This window comes from Talaromyces proteolyticus, assembly GCF_021365285.1.
Source record: "Talaromyces proteolyticus strain PMI_201 chromosome Unknown BGW36scaffold_2, whole genome shotgun sequence".
In the NCBI taxonomy this organism is placed as follows: domain Eukaryota; kingdom Fungi; phylum Ascomycota; class Eurotiomycetes; order Eurotiales; family Trichocomaceae; genus Talaromyces; species Talaromyces proteolyticus.
Window position 1 is genome coordinate 1,178,489 of NW_025764278.1, and position 17,773 is coordinate 1,196,261.

At 44.4% G+C, this 17,773-nt stretch overlaps 6 protein-coding genes across 6 annotated transcripts; 3 read left to right on the forward strand and 3 right to left on the reverse strand.

Annotated features, from left to right (window-relative positions):
- Positions 1-334: 334 nt before the first annotated feature.
- On the reverse strand, positions 335-1,701 carry BGW36DRAFT_423036 (uncharacterized protein; the record flags this gene model as incomplete). Its single annotated transcript, XM_046219781.1, has 4 exons — positions 335-756; positions 854-930; positions 1,003-1,490; positions 1,552-1,701. The coding sequence occupies 4 exons, from the start codon at positions 1,699-1,701 to the stop codon at positions 335-337; spliced, it is 1,137 nt and encodes a 378-aa protein (XP_046076492.1).
- Positions 1,702-3,606: 1,905 nt separating this feature from the next.
- On the reverse strand, positions 3,607-5,109 carry BGW36DRAFT_423037 (uncharacterized protein; the record flags this gene model as incomplete). The annotated part of the gene is made up of 3 exons (XM_046219782.1): positions 3,607-4,397; positions 4,461-4,872; positions 4,978-5,109. 3 exons carry the CDS (start codon positions 5,107-5,109, stop codon positions 3,607-3,609), a joined length of 1,335 nt encoding a protein of 444 aa, XP_046076493.1.
- A 1,179-nt stretch (positions 5,110-6,288) lies between these two features.
- BGW36DRAFT_287552 (putative cytochrome P450) lies at positions 6,289-8,145 on the forward strand (the record flags this gene model as incomplete). Its single annotated transcript, XM_046210515.1, has 5 exons — positions 6,289-6,513; positions 6,609-6,734; positions 6,825-6,984; positions 7,056-7,658; positions 7,727-8,145. The coding sequence occupies 5 exons, from the start codon at positions 6,289-6,291 to the stop codon at positions 8,143-8,145; spliced, it is 1,533 nt and encodes a 510-aa protein (XP_046076494.1).
- Positions 8,146-8,424: 279 nt separating this feature from the next.
- BGW36DRAFT_423039 (uncharacterized protein) lies at positions 8,425-9,492 on the reverse strand (the record flags this gene model as incomplete). Its single annotated transcript, XM_046219783.1, has 1 exon — positions 8,425-9,492. One exon carries the CDS (start codon positions 9,490-9,492, stop codon positions 8,425-8,427), a length of 1,068 nt encoding a protein of 355 aa, XP_046076495.1.
- A 3,479-nt stretch (positions 9,493-12,971) lies between these two features.
- Positions 12,972-15,120, forward strand: BGW36DRAFT_457737 (cytochrome P450; the record flags this gene model as incomplete). The annotated part of the gene is made up of 7 exons (XM_046221987.1): positions 12,972-13,235; positions 13,292-13,738; positions 13,791-13,933; positions 14,004-14,356; positions 14,408-14,552; positions 14,602-14,647; positions 14,704-15,120. 7 exons carry the CDS (start codon positions 12,972-12,974, stop codon positions 14,926-14,928), a joined length of 1,623 nt encoding a protein of 540 aa, XP_046076496.1. The 3' UTR covers positions 14,929-15,120.
- Positions 15,121-15,493: 373 nt separating this feature from the next.
- On the forward strand, positions 15,494-17,433 carry BGW36DRAFT_443730 (L-ornithine-N5-monooxygenase; the record flags this gene model as incomplete). Its single annotated transcript, XM_046221625.1, has 5 exons — positions 15,494-16,399; positions 16,453-16,574; positions 16,644-16,942; positions 17,026-17,127; positions 17,246-17,433. Exons 1-5 carry the CDS (start codon positions 15,512-15,514, stop codon positions 17,431-17,433), a joined length of 1,599 nt encoding a protein of 532 aa, XP_046076497.1. The 5' UTR covers positions 15,494-15,511.
- Between the last annotated feature and the right edge of the window lie 340 nt (positions 17,434-17,773).

Consider the following 17,773-nt stretch of genomic DNA (forward strand, 5'->3'; position numbering starts at 1 on the left):
TTGGGCAGATGGCGCCGGGATCATCAAGCGCTAGACTGTGACTCTAAGGACTGGCCCAATAAAAGGGGCTCGCAACAAAGATAAAAGAAAATGAAAAAGGGAAAAAAAGCAATCAGTCATTAATGCTAGATAGGTAAGAATGTTGTACGGAATCTAATCCCTGCATAGATTTGAAAATAATGGGACGTAACATAACGTTTTTAAGCAACTGGACTTCCATACAAAATCTGCACAAACAACGAGCTTTACTTTACTTCTCTCGCCCTTGAGGTCGTTGTACATATGGGCCAGTAGAATGAATATGACTGATTTTTTCCATACAAATACGTTACTATCATACACGGTCCTCCCTGCTCACCTGTATGTCCCTTTTCACATGAATCTCAGGTATGTTTCTCCTCGCTCCAGTCGGATCCTCGTACCAGGTCGAATGAGTAGTCGGTGCTGAAAGTATCCCACTAGCATTCACCTGTGCATTGTAGGGAGGCCTTTCCTGCAGGTAATTCACATCATTCAGGCGTACATATTCTTCGCCCTCAATGGACCGAAGTCCACTGTGTCCATTATAGCTATTCTTCGTGGGGAAAGATGCCTTGCTAGATTTATGGTCATCGTCACTCGGCCTGAGCATCCATCGCCCGATCGACGTCTTGCGGAGGTAGTGAGTAATCACATAGGCGATGCGCGGTAAGGAGACAGACAGGACGGACACAGGGGCTTCGGCTTGACCCCACTGGACGTAAGAGACGATATCCCCTGAAAAAGAAAAGATGGTAAGAAAGATGGCAATTGAGGCAATCATCGCTGTGGAGACGAAAAAAGGAGAGAGGTATATGGCATGGGTGTTACTCACAAGTCGCGTCACCGGCAAAGGCATCGGGGCCGATTTTGGCGAGAGCAATTACTCGACCAAGGGAGACGATGAGGACACTGTTTTAAAAAAGATTAAGTTATTTGGTCAGTTTTAAACTAGGATCGGTCATTTAAGCGCGGAGCCTTTACCAATATCCGATGGCGAACACGCCGACAAGCAGCAATCTTTTCTTCTTGGAAAGCCGGAGCTGGAATAAAAAGGGCATAGGCCAGAGAAGAATCGCCAAATCGATCACTGCGCTCATAATGGCCGGCCCAAGCGAAGAAGGGAACCAATCCCGACAGTGGCCATCGACTGTAGGATCCCATGCCTTTGACGGAGGGGTGCATACTGTTAAATTAACGACTAGAGTTGCCACTAACCAGCTGACAATGATGGAGCCAAGAATCCAGAACGAATAATAGAAGGCAGTGTGTGTGCGCTGGAAAATGCGGTTGTAGAAGAAAACTGCAGAAAGCTTTGGGAGGGTTAGAGAGATGTCGTCAAGGATAGATGCCGCCAAAAAGATTTTCTGGTTTGCGAGAAGTTTTGTTGGTTCAACATCAGCTTTATGCATCCCTAGTCCACCATCGTAGACCAGAGCAATCGTTGTCGCCACGGTTCCGCATACGAAAGGCTTCAGTGCGAAGCGTAAGTGGTACGTTCAAGAAGCGGGGTTAGTCGTGCCAATCACTTACTAAGGCAACAATGATGCAGATATCATCCAAACCCATTCTGTACTTTTTATCAATGATGATGGACCATATTCGAAGGGCCACCGCCAGACATGGAATCACTATCATGATTATAGACACTACCACTAGCGACTCCTGCCTAGAGGTCTGCATGGCGAACGACTCATCTAAAACCGAGGACGCTTGGTATTTTAACTTGAAAAGGAAAAAAAAATGTAGAAGAACATGAAAACCAACAAAATTTTGGTAATAGAAGAGATAAAAAATCCTGGGTTAAAGTCACACATGGAGGGAGTGTCACAGACCTGACCATCCGCCTGAAGATTGCACTTGGGGGCGCAAACTAGATTGAACGGCCCTCTCAGAATTGTCCTCGCTTCCATATATCCTACCTAAGCCACACCTGAGAAGATTATCAATGATGGGAATTAATCAGGAACAGTTAGTAATAATCTAGTTGCTGACGAGTAACGTATTTCGAAGGCGAGCGGTGCATCCCTCCAATCCATATGCACAACTGGCATTTTGAGATCTTAACAATTCAACAGTTTTTATTCCTTAATATACAATAACTTGCTTTGAATATTATATATTTTAAATTTCGGTAAATAATTATTATTAATAATTAGGATAATATAGATATGTATTGAAAATACCCAAAGCTAAATCTAAATTTTCAAATAATTCTGATTTTGGATTCGATTTTATTTGAATCGAAGTATATGACTATTTACATTACATTATAGGATGTATTTTTTGGGGGTATGTTTTTGCAATAAAATGCTGAATTATTAAGGTCTTGAAAATGCGAGTTTTGTGTAGGAAATGGGAGTTGGGAATTGGGGGTGTGCCGCATCACAAATACCTTATCAGGAATAGCCTGCAGCACGAGCGGAATATACGAGTGGTCAGCAAGCCACCAATAATACGAGCAATGTTACTACTGACTCCTTACTGGCGCATCTTAGGCGCTCGATTTCGTACTACTCTGATTAAATGCCGAAATGTTAGTTTAGTTAGTAAGGAAAGGCCGCGTGGCTAGCGTCCCTGTCAGGAGCCGTATTAGGTTGTAATTATTACCAACTTATACTTCTAAGTTACGGAGTCCTACACTAGTAGCGCCCACTCTGTAGATCTCCCGCTGCAATGACGCCAGGTGTAACCATCAATACCCCCCAGGAAATAGTTTTTTGGCCTGGAATTCCCTGGCCCCCAAACTGGGCTTGGAGAGTTACAGGGATCGAGCGGACGGGCCGCTAGCGGTCTGTGCTATATATCACCCCAATAAGGAAGGCATCCCCGCCAACATATAAAATACGAATATTGATTAAGACTCGGTTGTTGTTCGGTTCGAGAAAGGGCCACTCACACCTTAGGTAACGGAAAGGAACGTCACTGCCACCCGCGACGCGAAGTCAAGTGGCCTGTAGATAGGTAGGCTATAGGTAGCTTGCCAAACAGGCAAGAAAGCCCCCCCATTGCTGCATTGTACAGTATTCTAAAAGGGCTCTTAAGTGCAAACCCTGGCGCGTGCACTCTGGTTACATCTTGACCTTTGTCCCATTGGTTGAATTTGTCTCAAAAATTTTCTCCCTGTTCAATTTGCTTTACAACAATGAATCTTCAGTCTACTAGATAGCTTGACCTCCGAAGACGGAATTAAGAACTTAACTCCTGTCCGTCGGACATTTTCGTATCATTTAATTTATTTAATTTCTCTTTAAATATATTCTTTTGGGCCCTCGCGGCCATGCTCGGATTAAAGAATAGTCGCCAATGATCACATAATTCTGTAAGTTCTCTAAAGACGGCTATTACTCTATTCCCAGGTCTGGACCCGTCGCCGCACTGACCAATTCAAACTATGTAGGCATCTAACGAACAGGTACACTCTTTCAACATATGATGAAGTTTATATGATCACTAATTTGGGCAAAAAAGCAAACGTATCGACATAAATGTATCATGCTTTCATCCCATCATAGTATCCAAACCCACCAGCTTGCTGTTTCGGGGTACTATACTACATTCTAAAAAAATCAAAATCCCGACCTCATTTTACTGCAGTCGGTCGGCGGGCTGATAAACTGTCATGAGTCCTTGAAATCGACGTTCCAGCTTAGAAAGCATAGCTAGGTGGGCTATGCCGTGTGCGGATGTTGCCCACACCTTGAGACGAGAAATGAAATTTCCAAGTCTTCTGACTTGCAGATTCAAAAGTGTGTCTAACAGGGACATCCACTCAGAAGTATGAATTTCATAATCTCCCAGAAATAGTTTCACTCCACCATTTCCTGGGCGGTTCGAAGATGCAGTGGTAGCAGTGGCCGGCCTGGTTAGCCCGGCGTCAAAAGCATCGGGTCTAGAGTTAGGCAGAAATTGTTGTCTTTTCAGAACCTCTTCAAACTTGGAAATAAGCTTGTCTCCCACCAACACCAGAACGAGTATCCGCTCCGATGAAGAAAAGCAGAAAGTGCAGTCAAGCATCGAAGTACATTTTTCCACAGCACTTCTTTGAAATGAAAGAATAGAGTCGATTGGGGGTTGGATACCTTGATCATCAGAACCGTAACCCTCTTGGCCGAGCATTTCAAGGATGTTTACCATATCACTCCAGCAGTGGCACATAGCTACTGGCAGCATGCCATTGTGAGTATATGTTGGCGGTATTTGGGAACGTTGGTTAGGACAAAATATTGCTGGTGAAGAGTTGTTCCTCTGTGATCTGTTCTGCGACAGGAGTGAATCAGAACGGCCGTTCCGCCTGTTTATAGTCGTCCTAGGAAATCGGTGTTGAACCGTTGCAGTATGTTCTTCCGCTGGATTCAGATTCATGCCAATATCTTGATCTACAATCGTTAAAATTTCCTTGGTTAGAATATAATGCAGCTGGGAAGAAAATGATGACCTACCAAGGGGTGGTGAATCGACAAGGTATTGCATAAAATCCTCAATTGACGACTCCCCAGGTCGACGGTATGTCTCTCCCAGGGGAGAATTGGGGGATATCTCAGTTTCTTCACTAAAATTGTCCATTGTCTCGAATTCCATGCCCTCTGCCGTCCAGTCATTTAAGTTTGCCAAAAACGATGGTTGATTCGAGCTGTCTCTATCTTCCTCAAGCCCGTCAGGTTCGTCACCAGCCACGGTAGATTGCAGGTGCAACCCCGACTCTGCCGCACGCACTTTGTGCTGCGATGTTGATTTACTTTTAGTAGGATCAAATAATGTGGCATTCTTGGACTTTGGTGGCGTTTCAAATATACACTTAATTGATGTTTCCTGGCACCGGTGGCAGCTTGGCCTTGTGCCGCTACATCGTAACTGGAAGGGTCTCAAACGTCAGACTTATGATCATTGTGATAGCTAAATTCTATCTCTCTCTTTGCCAGCATCTGATATCTCAATGACAGCAGCGCGAGGACTGACCTTTTTTAACCGGCAATTTTCACAAGCTGAATGCTGTGGCCCTGGTCCTTGATTGATCTCATGAGCATAACGCTGTCGCTCGACCCGAATTGGCTCAGCTCCGTGGGGGTCGAATCTTAATGTCGAGAACATGCTAATGACTATATAAATTTTAAATGGGCAGCAAGTCACTGGCCTCCATGCTATAAACACGAAAGGAACTAAACCCTGACATAAGGGATCATAGGATAGATATTCACGGATGTGGGCATCAGGAATAGGTACAAAGTTTGAAAGATACGGCTGATTAGCTCAAAGCTAAAACTATATGCTTCTCTCGAGTATGCTTCAGGTCCAATGCTTTAAACGTTGGTTGCTTATATTCAATGTCGTTTTGATTTATAAACGCCGTACTAGATTGACAAACAGAGCTAATATTGAGCCTGTGCGCAGTCAGTCGATCAGTGTCATTTGCGGCCCACTCATATGCATCATTGATGTTGGATTGGGGCCAAAAATAAATATTACACTTGCAGGATGGGGGCGTTTACTTATATTTCCGTCACTTATGTATGTCACCATTTAGAAATATATTTCGAACAGTGGTCTTATATTAGTCTTGCATAAGCAGGCTACCTAGTGAGATAGATAAGAAGCCTTTGCCCTATTGCCCACACCAGCAAGGATATGACTTAAAGGACTTAACTCTTGGTATTAAGAATGACAAGATGGTAAAAATGATATATTCGCTCAAGGCCTCATTCCTCATGCACCAAGAACACAAGGACTCTTTAAAGAACCTCAGGCAAGGTCCCTACATGTTACTGGAAGCATGGCACTAATAACGTAAAAGGACGCTGATATCCTTAGAACTAGACGGCTAATTCATACTTATTTTAGTCTATGTATTGATACATTTATGTTGCATTACAGCACTAGACTCGGCTTTCATCTTGTAAGCGTATATGCTAAAGGGTGTCGGAACATGAAGCTTGATTAGCTGGCCTAGCATTCAGCCTTGCGCTATTATCATATCGATATTGCTTCCTCTGTGTATCATCTATAATCCACGTTTTCACTTAAATTTCTAGTGGTAATTTTTGATACATGACAGTGGTATGTCAATGTTTATATGGTGACGTATCTGTTAGAAGGGCGAAGAATGAGAAGCCAGTGGAAATAACGAGATATTAAAAGGAAATTAATAAAAAGCATAATTAATAGTAAGTATTTGCTTAAATGGGTGGCTTAATACCGCATAGCTTGTTGTGTGTCGAGCGATCACCACGAAATCACAACGAGGAGATTTTTCGCATCCTATCTTTTAACAAAATGTTGGGCGACAATTTTGTCTGGGGTGGTTTGCACAACGTGTCGCCATTGGTGTTAGTTGTGTTTGTTGGTTTGATTGCTGTGGCCGTGACCAAGAAGCTCTTTGATTTCTTCACCTCCACCAGCGATCCCTTTGGAGGATTGAAGCCATGGGAACCGAAGTGGTTTGCGGGAATGCGGTTTTGGTTAGGTGCCCGGGATATGATACATGACGGCTATGAGAAAGTATGCAATTTATTTTCCACAGCCTTTTATCTATGGTCTTGGATGTCTACGATAGAAAAACTTCAAAGAGCAGCCAAGCCTGACATGAGCATTAGTATAAAGGAAAATACTTCCAGCTACCGCGTAATGATCGCAATATTTTGGTCATCCCAAGAGAATATGTCGATGAGCTGAGAAACTACCCAACTGAGCGGTTATCGTCTATTCAGGCCCTGATCAATGTACGCTGTCCCCCCTATCACACACGAGTTTAGCTGGGCATTTACTCTCAAAGCATATGAAAGTTATAATGGCTTACGTATACCAACTAGAATATGGTCGGTCAATATTCATATATGGACGTACTGCTCGAGAGCAACCTGCACACGCGGGTCTTGCAGTCGAAACTCACGCCGAATCTGGCCAATTTTACATCAGCCATGGCTGACGAGTTGAATTATGCATTAGCTAAAGCTCTTCCCAACGTCACTGGTGCGTGTTGATATGGATATTCCCTTGTTCGTCTCTCGCCTTCACATCGTGCTAAAATTCAAGTGCGGCAGACCAATGGTCAGAAGTCGAAATATACGAAGTGCTGCGTACCATTGTCGCGCGCGTCTCCGCCCGGATTTTCGTCGGCCTCCCAACCTGCCGCAACGATGAATGGATCTTTTCGTCAATACGCTACACGGAAGCCGCCACAATTACGACAATGCTGCTTCGCGGTCTTCCGGCCATATTCCGCCCATTCGTTGTACGCGCCTTGCCGTCTTACTGGAATACTAAGAAATGGGTTAAACGAGGTGCAGACATTATTCTTCCAATAATTGACCAGCGTCGTGTCAGCGCTGAGAAACCTGGTTACGAAAGGCCGTCCGACCTACTGCAATGGATGATTGATGAAGCGAAGGGGAAGGAGAGCGATACTTACAATCTAGCCTTGCGAGAGCTGGTTATGAATCTAGCGAGTGTGCACACGACGACCATGTCAACAGCACACGTATTGTTTGATATGTGCCAAATGCCTGAGTACTTCAATATCATGCGAGACGAGATGCGAATAGTGCTGGCGGAAGACAACGGTTGGCAAAGGTTAACCCCGACAAAGTTGCGGAAGCTGGACAGTATGTTGAAGGAGAGCCAGCGTGTCAGTCCCCCCAGTCTATGTAAGTGCCCTCAATTGTGTTTACCACCTCTCCTGAGAGTCATGGCCATGCTAATGAGATACCACTAGTGGGTTTCCACCGCCTTGTTCAAAACCAACCTATCACCCTCTCTGACGGAAAAGTCCTTCCCCCGGGGACTCATGTGTGCACTGCTTCCTATGAAATTTCTCGTGATGAGGACATTCTTCCGAACCAGGAGTATGATGGCCTGCGCTACTACAAGCTCCGCGATGACCCAGCCAATGATAAGAGGCTAGCATTCGCGCAGACAGACAAAGCGCACATGCACTTTGGGCATGGGCGGCATGCGTGCCCTGGCCGCTTCTTTGCTAGCAACGAGATGAAGATGATTCTGACGGAGTTGCTATTGCGGTACGACTTCAAGTTTGTAGACGGGCAGGGCCGGCCGACCAACATTAACGCGGATGAGTTCTTATATGCGGACCCGTCAACAAAATTGCTTGTGAAGAAGAGGGTAGAAGAATGAAAGGTTATTGTCGACAAGATGCTGGGTGATGCGAGGATCTTGGTGTTAATAGGTCGTAGCATGGTTGTTACATTTAATGTAGTTTTTATAAGCAGTTGTTGGATTGGCAGTGATGGCGATATGCCTGGCTGGTTTAGGCTACACGCTGAATTTATATAATTAACCACATACAAAAGCATATATAAAGAAATTGAAATATAGGAGTATGCTATTCACAGGTCTAAATATTTATTCAGCCAGTCTATTTACATTTTCATCTCCGCCGTGCGTTCCCACCCCTCAAATACGACACGATGTTTCGCCCAATAAATCTTTCACATCGATCTTGAATACCTGTCCACCGGTTTTTCCACCTAGCCCCTCAATCGCTCCCGCGGTGCTAATAAATAGCTGGCTATGCTCTGGTCCCCGTCCGAACGTTGCGCCAACCGGGTGATCGAAATTTGTGTCTCCATTTCCACCGGCGACGATTGTCGCCGTCGTTGGGAACGCCGTACTCCAAATATCTACCAGGCTGATTGCATCAGGCGGGGTGTTGCATAAGAATGCCCAATGTCCGTCAGGCGAGATCGCGAAATCATCGTATGCATTATCACCACTGGCTGCAACCACAGTTTCCGCCGAGGCAAGCTGTGAGCCCGACGAGGAGATCAGTACGCGCCCAAATATAGCCATTGCACTGTTGGTAAAGTAGAGGTAGGGATCCGTGGGGGAGGCATGGAGGCCATTGACACCTGGCGTGCTGGATCCAGACACCTGTTTGAGGAGTGGATCCGAAATGGGACAGTCCACTGCCCCCGTATCGATGTTGATGCGCCAGATGACGCCTTTCAAGGAGTCACCAGCGAGGACATGATGAGGATCAAGAGGCAGTGCTGTGAGACCATCCAGGAAGCCTGCCTGCGGGATTGGGTACTTTGCTCGGAGTACAGGCGGGATACTAGGAGTCTCCACGTCAATCGTGAAGACGAGGATGGCGTAAGACCCATTGATAGCAGATGTCGTGCTTGGTGCAGTTGAGGTGAAACTACCAGCAATAACGGTAATAATATCATTTCTAGGTTGAGCTACACCCAGTAAGCCGGTTTTAGTAGCGATATTGGCGGCGGTGATGGGATCTGGGTTGGATTGTATTGGGTCGAGGAGGATGAGCTCAGGCGTGTTGAATAAAGTGGTGTAGACCGAACCGTTCGCGAGGCCGATAATATTTTCAGCCCACGTGCCATTGGGAAATTGATGAACGAGTACCGGTGTGTGCGTAGTCGTTGTGCAGGCGCAGGCGTCGCACCCAATGATCAACGCGGCGAGGAAGCCTACCAACAGGAAAATTCTCGTCATCAACCACATTTTATTTTAATTTTTTTTTCACTCTGTCGATCTATGTACAAAGAGAGGAAAGCATCGCACTCTGTTGTTACTCTTACCAGCGCAGGGAAGGAGGTATATGAGAGAAAAGAAGGATGTTAAAATAGATTAATCCAACGGCTGGAAACCAGGTTTATTTACCAAACCAACAATTGAGCAAGGAAATACTCCATATTCATTCATTAATCTAAACCACAGGATCAAGCTAGGACCTGGATTACGAGATGGCTGGAGCATAGACCAAGGCTCGCTCACGCCCCAACTCACACCAGTGACAATTTGTCTTTAATAAAAACACATCCCTCTTCGTAGACTATTATGGTACATTGTGGATGAACTTACTTGTATGAATATGCACGAACAAGAAAACTTTAATATAGGTATCCCTGGTTTTGTTAGCTATTTTGTATGAGGACTTTTGAGCATCAGGTCGCTTACTGGGCCAGAGGTACCTTGTGTTGGATAGAATTAGGTGGGAATACTCGGGGTTTAGCTACTACTTCCGAAACATTGCATATTAAAGCCCCCATGCAGGGTCAAGCTGTACGAAGGCTCTCTAGAAGAATCCTTTGCCTACACTCAGTTCAGTATGAGAATAAACCTTCCTATGAAGATATTTGTAATGTACACTGTTCTGTGTTAAGCTTAAGGATCGGGGTTTCCACTAACAAACCTGTTCACTGTAAACCCAATCCATATAAATATTCTTCTGTGTGGTGTTTGGCAGCAACCATTCCTCATTACGATTGGAGACGGAAGTAATTGCCCCTAAATGTGGTCTTAGCCTGATAACTTAGCATCGCTTAGACATTAGGTAGTAAGTTGCTTACATCTCACGAGGCGAGCTGGGGGCGAAGGAGTGCCACGCATACTAGGGCTTTCCTGGTTCTTGGCTCTACATTATCGGTAATGGTAGGATCTGGAGCTTTGACACTTTTATCGGACTTTAGTGGTTCAGCCGATCTTGGAACATTTTAGTGGCTTATTTCGATACAGAATACTCGCCGAGCCGCGGTGCCATTTCACGAACCTGGGGCTCTAGCTTCTCGTAATGTATTGTAAACAACTTATCTAACCCAGGCTGGTATTCACGTCCGCTAACGACGCTTGGCGGGGCAAGGGTCCTCGGTAGCTCGCCGCCGGCACTCCAAAATGGCGTGTTGATTGATTCCTGTAACCGCAAAAACCACTACGTTAAATACGGGCGGTCTAGTATCCACAGCGTATTGCCCTGTACTTATATTCTCTGTGAATGAGACAAAAGGGGAATCGTTTACGCATGGACTGTTTTCGTACTAATGAGTCCTTCGTATTCGTTCTAAATTTGCGTCACATGTAACATAGTATCATCAATTGTCATATGGAGGACAGACCGCCTTGATCCATTCCAAGTTGCAAACTACTGTACTAATACTCCTACCACACTTATGACTGAGGACTCCTTTCTATTGGTCCCGGTTCTGAAGCGTGCTGGCCTCTACCAGTGGCAGAGATCCATGTATTACCTTTTACTTTCAGTCTTTTCTCTCGAGGTCAGCGGCCAAAGCTGTCCTTAAAACGACTCCGCGACTACCAATCTTTCAGAACAGGTAGTGATTGTTACTCGCACTGGTTCAAACAACTTGGTTGGTGAGGCATTGTGGTCACTTAACAGTTCTCTTGAATCGTCAGGCATTATATTTCAAACAATAACACTAATGCCAGTAATCATAATAATAGGAATGATAGGAATAGTAATCAATTGACAGTGAGGAGGGGGCCCTGGATTGATTCCAGCATTTTCATGGGGGCCGCAAGACCGTATTTAATAAAATAGAGAGAGTACAATTCATGACATTGGCTTCATATAGCATACTGATGCCATGGGCACTTGGATTATTTTTCCTACCGGACTTAAGCAGTCACCGAAAAATTACTTATTATGGGAGGCGGTTCCATTTCTGGGAATTGAGTGACGGACGTCAACTATCAGGAAAAGAGTCGGGAATTTCCAATTTTGTCACCCCAATATCCAGTATTAATCAAATGGGGTAGTCCATATTAGGAATCTTCCGAGGTGGAGGTGGAATATCCCTGTCTCGGAATTTTCCTATTTTGTCTTATCACGGGACGGATCGTATATCTGTGGAGAAGGTGGATCACCAGAGACTAAAGGTTGGCACCAAGGAACGCATGACAGAATCATGTTTTTTACGTGTTATTTTACATCCAATTTCCGGAGAAAAACCGATGTTATTTGGGTAATTATAGGCTATGCGGCCCACTAGTAAGTTGGGTATATATTAAGTTGATCAGCCTGTTATTTGAAATTCAGAGGTTTTGCCCATTCAAATTTAGGCCAACCTAAATATCTCTAAATATCCCTCGACAAACAAAAGGACGACCAGCTCGCAAGTGGGCCCGATCAGAACTTTATCGGCCGATTTTTACGCAAATTTATTGCGACCCTGGATACGAATGGGCAAGAACTGTTTTGGCGATTAGGTCTAATCACTTATTTTTTTTTATTTGTGAGCCCCTCCGGGGGCGCTCACGGGGGATTATAAGCGTGTTGGCCCTGGAATCAGGCATTGACCCGATTACCTTCGTGTTACTTTTCGGCACTGAGATGCCGACAGAGCATAAGCCTTACAAATAAGATGTAGTAATACAACATCAATATATTATTTTTAGGTCTTATAAGCTTATATGGAAAAGAAACAAAGAAAATAATTTCAATAGAAATTTATGTGCGAGGCTGATTCAATCGAATCTTTTTATGGGGTGTGTATCTTTGTTGACAACTCAACTAAGTTGATCATGTCGATTAGGCCTAGAACTTCCACTAGCCCCCTTATATTCTCATTGTATAGATCAATGATATATACTCCTTCCAAAGCAGTCACTATAAATCGAATGTCTCGCTTTAGATTTGGGATGTGTCTGTCCCGCTGTAAAATTGAAAGATTCCCCAAGCGGCCATGACGAAGTATAAGTAAATTTTACTTTCTGTTACTGAGGAACACATCATAATTCCGCTTCCTTTTGACTCCCTGTGGTAGAAAGCACAGAGACTGTCTGAACCTCCAAATGTCCCAAGTCGTGATGGAAATTGAAGAAAAAGAGGAGGGAGACTTTATTTAGGATTGCAAAGTCCTTTTCCCGTACCAGTCGGGAGATGAAAAACCAGAACCACCGAGCTTCCAGAATCGGCCATGCTGTTTTAGTTTTCTGTGTTAGGAATTCTCCGAATCTGAGATAACTTCACTGTCAAATCAAATCAATCGATTGTCGCGGACTTCGACGTGTATGTACCCCCTCACTTTGGTATTCTTCGGTTGCACCGAAGGAATATCGCTGTGTTATAATATAATATTATCTGAATTTTCTAAGTCTGTTTCTTCAAACAAAATCTCACAATATTACCTAGGAATACTCTTAATGATCGGCAAACTCACAACAGTTGTATTGACAGCTTGAAAATGGCAGTCATCCTAATCGACGCCTTTCACTATCTAGGCCATGAGGCTGCCAAACGACCAATTTTTTTGCTCATCTCATCGGTACTTCTAGGTGGCCTATACTTCATCTATCTTGACTTTCTAAAAACCTGGCTCAAGAGGCCATCCCATTTTTCTCAAAGGAGTCTTCTGGCTCGATTCACAACCCCAAAATTTGACGCTCCATTGGTTGAACTAAAGCCTGGTGAGACATACCGTGAAGTACTGGCGCGCGGGTCAGCCACAGTAAGCCTCAGTGAGACATAGTAGCAAGTAATATTATTAACGGACATGATTGAAAGTATCCCGACAGACCCTACAAGATTAAGCATTTTCCGGATGAAATCATTATTCTTCCTAGTAAATGTGTGGATGACATCAAAACCAATGCCCAGTCGACCCTCAGTTTCCAAGAGAGCTCGTACGACTTCTTTATTGGGGAATTCACTGGTATCACTGGCCATGAGCAGGCAACAGCAACCTTAATCCGTCGAGATGTTGGACGTCTTCTGGATCAAGTGTATGAGATTGTTCAAGATGCAGCACTGAACGCCATTCTGGAAGAAATTGGACCATGTGAAGGTTTGCAACTGCCGATTTCAAATTGCCATTATGCGGGCCAGTATACTGAAATTTTGTCCTTTTTAGAATGGACCGAGATAGTCTTGTTTCCAAGAATCGTGAAGATGATTATCAGAATCTCACAGCGTGTGTTCGTTGGAGAGCGTTTATCAAAGGATCCGGACTGGGTGGGTCAAGCTACTCCTTCCATCTACTTCTCATTTTCCTAATATATAGAAGCTGCAAGCTATCCAGGATTGCACCGGTGGAGCCTTCAGTTCAGTTCCTAAATTATGGAGAATCCATTGGCTATTTCGACCATTCGTGGCATGGTCGCTGCCACAACTGCGGGCAATCAGAAAACACAGAGCAAAAGCTACAACGTGAGTTCTTCTGAGGGAGGATACCAAAGTCCCTTCTACAGGAAATTACTGACAAACACTTTGAAAACAGTTTGCTTCGACCGATTCTGGAAGAGCGGTTGGAGGCCATGAAAGATCCAAAGTTTAAGCCACCACCAGATTTGATTCAGTTGGTGATTGACGGTTCTCCGAACAACAAAGGAAACTCACTAGATTACCAAGTCAGCGCACAGATTGGTACTGGTCGAGCGGCGCTTTTTACAACCGCCTCAACCGTATATCACCTTTTATATGATCTTTGCCTGCGGCCAGAATACATTGAGCCTCTGAGGCAAGAAGCCCTGGAGGTCGGCGAGGTCTCAATGACCAGAGCAAATGTGGCCAAGCTGGCAAAACTTGACTCTTTCATAAGAGAGGCTCAGCGGTTTAATAAGTTCATGCTTGGTGAGTTTATAGATATAACTGTCCGAAGAGGACGCTGACAATCGCCTCCAGTTGGAACGATTCGAAAGGTCGTTAAACCATTGAAAATTGCGACCGGCGAGACCCTGCCAGCTGGAGTTATCTGTGGTCTCGACACTCATACCATTCATTTCGATAGGTCACCGCTAAAAAACCCGTATGAGTTTGACGGTTACCGGTAATGCCTCTTGTCGAAAATTTAAGAAAGCTTACTGACAACATGGTAGATACTACAATATGCGGTCTGAACCGGGCAACGAGCAGAAGTTCCAGGTACGATACATAGTCAGAACTCTCTTTCCTACCAGACAAGACTAACCATGTGAAAGGCGGTAACATCCGGACCTGACCACTTGGTTTTCGGCTACGGAACTCAAGCATGCCCTGGCCGCTTTTTCGCAATCCATGAAGCGAAAGTAGTTGTGGCCCGGATCTTACGCAATTATGAGTTCAAACTGAAAGATCCGCCAAAAGAACCATCGGTTTTGAACGGACTTGATGGTATTCTCAACAAGGTTGACCCAACGGTGAAGTTTGTTTTCAAGCATCGTTAGCGAAGTATACTCAAGTTCGAGAAGCACAACCTATCCGATAACAGGCAGGGATGCTGCAATATGGTTTATTATGAACCTACCCTGTTATACGTATCACGCCAATTGTTGGTAAAGCGATATCCACTACCGAATGAGAAACTTCGGGGATTCATCTTAGAAAGTTCGTACAGGGATGAATGGTAGCCTCTAGATATACTTAAACACATATAGTATGTAGAAATATTATCAAATCATTAAACACCAGGAGCACCGCCTAGTACAACCGAAGGCCAAGACCTGATGCAGGAAAACCGTCGGAAATACCCATGAAAATTATGGAAGTCGGCGATAAATGCCACAAGGTGTAGGCATATTGAAGAATACTGGTTCTAAAATCGCAAAGATTTACCGGCCTTCGGGATATACCAACTTGGGATTAGTCAGTCTATTAGATGGTTAGGCAGGATACGATCTGTATGTCAGGCATGACTGCCCCATCATGTTCTTTGGCCTTTTACAGACACATTTCTCACTTTTTGCCTTCTCCTCCACTTAATCTGTAAGGGATGCCTAGTCATTGAAAATGGTCGTACCTTTGGAGCGTATGGTACCTGCCATTGCTGGGGTATTATGCCATGTCACATACTTCAGTAGAGGCGAACACCATCTCTTTGCAGTTCGTTATGTTCAACTATTTTTCGTTGCATTCCTCTTCATACTCAGTATTTTCATGTACGGGCAAGCAGACGCGTTTCTTCCCGCTCTAAATAAAGTCGCTTGGATCGCACTCTCCTATGTTTCTGGACTCTATTCTAGTGTGGTATTCTACCGCTTGCTACTTCATCCGTTGAACAAGTTTCCTGGTTCACTGGGTGCAAGAATCACAAGTTTCTGGCTGTCTTGGCGGGTACGACATGGAGATACATTCAGACAGCTCAAGAGCTTACATGACCTATACGGGCCATTTGTTCGTATTGGGCCTAATAATCTTTCTATCGCTCATCCAAAGGCGGTAAATATTATCTATGGATCTGGATCCAAGTGTTCCAAAGCACCTTGGTACGATCTTACAAAACCGATGGTCTCTCTACAGACCTTCCGCGAGAAGTCCCTTCATGACGAAAGGCGTCGCGTCTGGAGCACAGCGTTCAGCGATAAAGCCCTCCGTGGGTATGAACAGCGATTGCGGGGCTATCGTAATAAGCTAGTGGACCACCTGTCTACTTTGGATGGTCGGCCAATCAACATTAAAAAATGGTTTAATCTGTATAGCTTTGATTTCATGGGCGACCTTGCATATGGAAAGTCGTTTGATATGTTAGAGACTAGTCAAGAGCACTGGGCCATCAAACTATTAAGCGACGGCCTTGAACCACTTGCATTTGCATTTCCGGTCTGGTTTTTTAGGCTACTAACAGCAATACCAGGGCTCGCAAATGACTGGTGGAGATTTATTGACTTCTGTGCTGAGCGAATGGAACAAAGGTTGAGAGTAATGACATCAGCTCTTCGACCTATCTTATAAATGTGGCTGACTATAGATAGACGGAGGTAGACAGTCCGGATATTATGTCGGCACTGTCAGCGCCTTTAAAGGGTCAGCGGCCCAGTGATCGAGATTGGCTTCTATTGCGAGGAGATGCACAACTTATAGTTGTTGCCGGCAGGTAAGTAGTTGCAATCCAGACACATTGATGATAATACACTTTTCGATTGTCGTTCCTGAGAGGCCTTAGTGACACTACTGCAACGACGCTGACGGCTGCCATATTTGAACTCGTGCGACACCCCGAACAACTCGACAAATTACGAGAGGAACTTGCACCGTATATGACTGACCCAACGAATGAAGTGTTAAACGAGAAAATAGCCAATCTAGATCATCTCAATGCAATTATCAACGAAACACTTCGATTACATCCTCCCGTTCCATCAATGCTACAGCGGAAAACTCCACCCGAGGGTATCACAATTGACGAAACATATGTGCCCGGAGACAAAATTGTATCGTGTCCACAGTATGTAATTGGACGAAGTGAGTCTATATGCTGCATGGTGTTTCCGCGCGCCTTAAATCCGTGATTGTTTACTTATTCAATCTGTGGTTCCAACTTGTAGGTGAAGCAGCCTACGATAAACCAGAGGCCTTTATTCCAGAACGCTGGTATCTACACCCAGGCATGGTTAAAGATAAGACTGCTTTTGCACCATTCTCAACTGGTAGGTCATCACACTTTCTCCCTTTTTAATCCAGCTAAATATATTCTGTTTTCATCTCATTTTGTTTTTTTTTTTCTTTTTTTGCGGCGAAGTAACTGATCCCTTTCTACTAATACAGGTCCCTATGGATGCATCGGTAGACCTCTTGCTCTTCTCAATATTCGTACTACGCTCGCAAGGCTAGTCACAACATTCGATTCCTCCTTTGCCCCAGGTGAGAATGGGAAAGGGTTCGAAGAAAAGGCGAGGGAAAAGTTCACACTCAATTTTGGTGACTTGATGATTTCGTTCAAAAGACGCGTATAATACTTATATTAGTTATGTTAACTGGCTGAATAGTCTTGAAATGGAGAAAATATTAAATACTTTTATGATAGATTTTTATAATGGTATGCTAATTCTACTTGAACCGACTATATTATGTCACATCGAATCACTAAACAGGTGACTGTGACAAAAGTATCCCCGTGTTTCAAAATAAATTATAGCACATATCCGAGTGATCTGAGCTATACCACGTTGGTAGACTTGAGGGTAAAGTTCATTGAGAGTGTGAGCAAGAAAAGTAAACCAACATTCGGGTCGGATATTTCCTAAAACGGCTGGCTGGTTGGCGAATCGCCGTAAAGGGAACTATGCCAAAAGA